Source organism: Gavialis gangeticus, unplaced genomic scaffold (assembly GCF_001723915.1).
Source record: "Gavialis gangeticus isolate Ggan-Ray unplaced genomic scaffold, GavGan_comp1, whole genome shotgun sequence".
Taxonomy (NCBI): domain Eukaryota; kingdom Metazoa; phylum Chordata; order Crocodylia; family Gavialidae; genus Gavialis; species Gavialis gangeticus.
In genome coordinates, this window is record NW_017728992.1 from 135,073,407 (window position 1) to 135,074,235 (window position 829).

Sequence of the window (829 nt, forward strand, 5' to 3'; positions counted from 1 at the left end):
GAAGGACCAACTGGGTGACAGACTAAGGGAAGCATGCTCTGGAACTGTGGGGCAGCCTCCTTGTACATGACAAATTACATCAAGGTATGGCAGGTGAGCAGTGCAAGGAGGCTAACCCAAGGAGAGAGTGGGGCAGGATTTGATATGTTTTCAAATACTTGAAGGCAGATTATAAAGATAATGGAGACCTATCCTTTTTTCTGTGGCTATTGCATCTCCTATTTAGCCTATATTGCTGTAAGGAGAAATTTAGATTTTAATAGGCCTTTTGGGATAAGCAGGTTTACAGGAAGAGGAAGGTAAAGGCACTTTGGCCTTAAGTTATGAAAGGAGGAAAGAGGAAGATAATGAAGACTTAGGAAGAAGTATGTTTTGTGTATAGTTTGGGCTGACTTCTATTTTTGTTCTCTCCTCTCCTTAAGTGTGCCAATGAAATTGAAGGTAAAATACTACCTGTCTTTTGGGTGACCCAGAAACGGATACTGTAGATCCCTGTGAAAGATTTATTCCACTTCCATATTGCAGTTTTTTAACTCCTTTCCTTTCCTTTCCTTCAGCATCTTGCCTTTCGAAGCAGTTGTGTGCATGTACCGATTTTTGGGAGCTGACAAGTGTATGTATCCTTTCATTGCTCAAAGGAAACAGGCTACAAACAACAATGAAGCAAAAAATGGAATTTAACCCTCTTTTGTATGGACTAACCTTTGTAGGTAACTGTAATAAAGTTACATGCCTGAATTGTGAAGTGCACTTGCATCTAGCTGATGCAAATGACAACATTTTTACTGTGGCATTCTCTTGGATCTCAAACCTGTGTATTGAACTCTTT

The 829-nt window shown here is 39.9% G+C and overlaps 1 protein-coding gene across 1 annotated transcript in view; it reads left to right on the plus strand.

Moving 5' to 3' along the window:
• Positions 1-829, plus strand: part of RDH10 (retinol dehydrogenase 10) — a gene marked incomplete at its 5' end in the record, with an annotated part of 62,864 nt that extends 62,035 nt beyond the window's left edge. The window contains one exon of the mRNA XM_019519145.1: positions 558-829. Coding sequence (XP_019374690.1) covers positions 558-681 — 124 coding nt within the window. The remainder of the gene's footprint in view (positions 1-557) is intronic.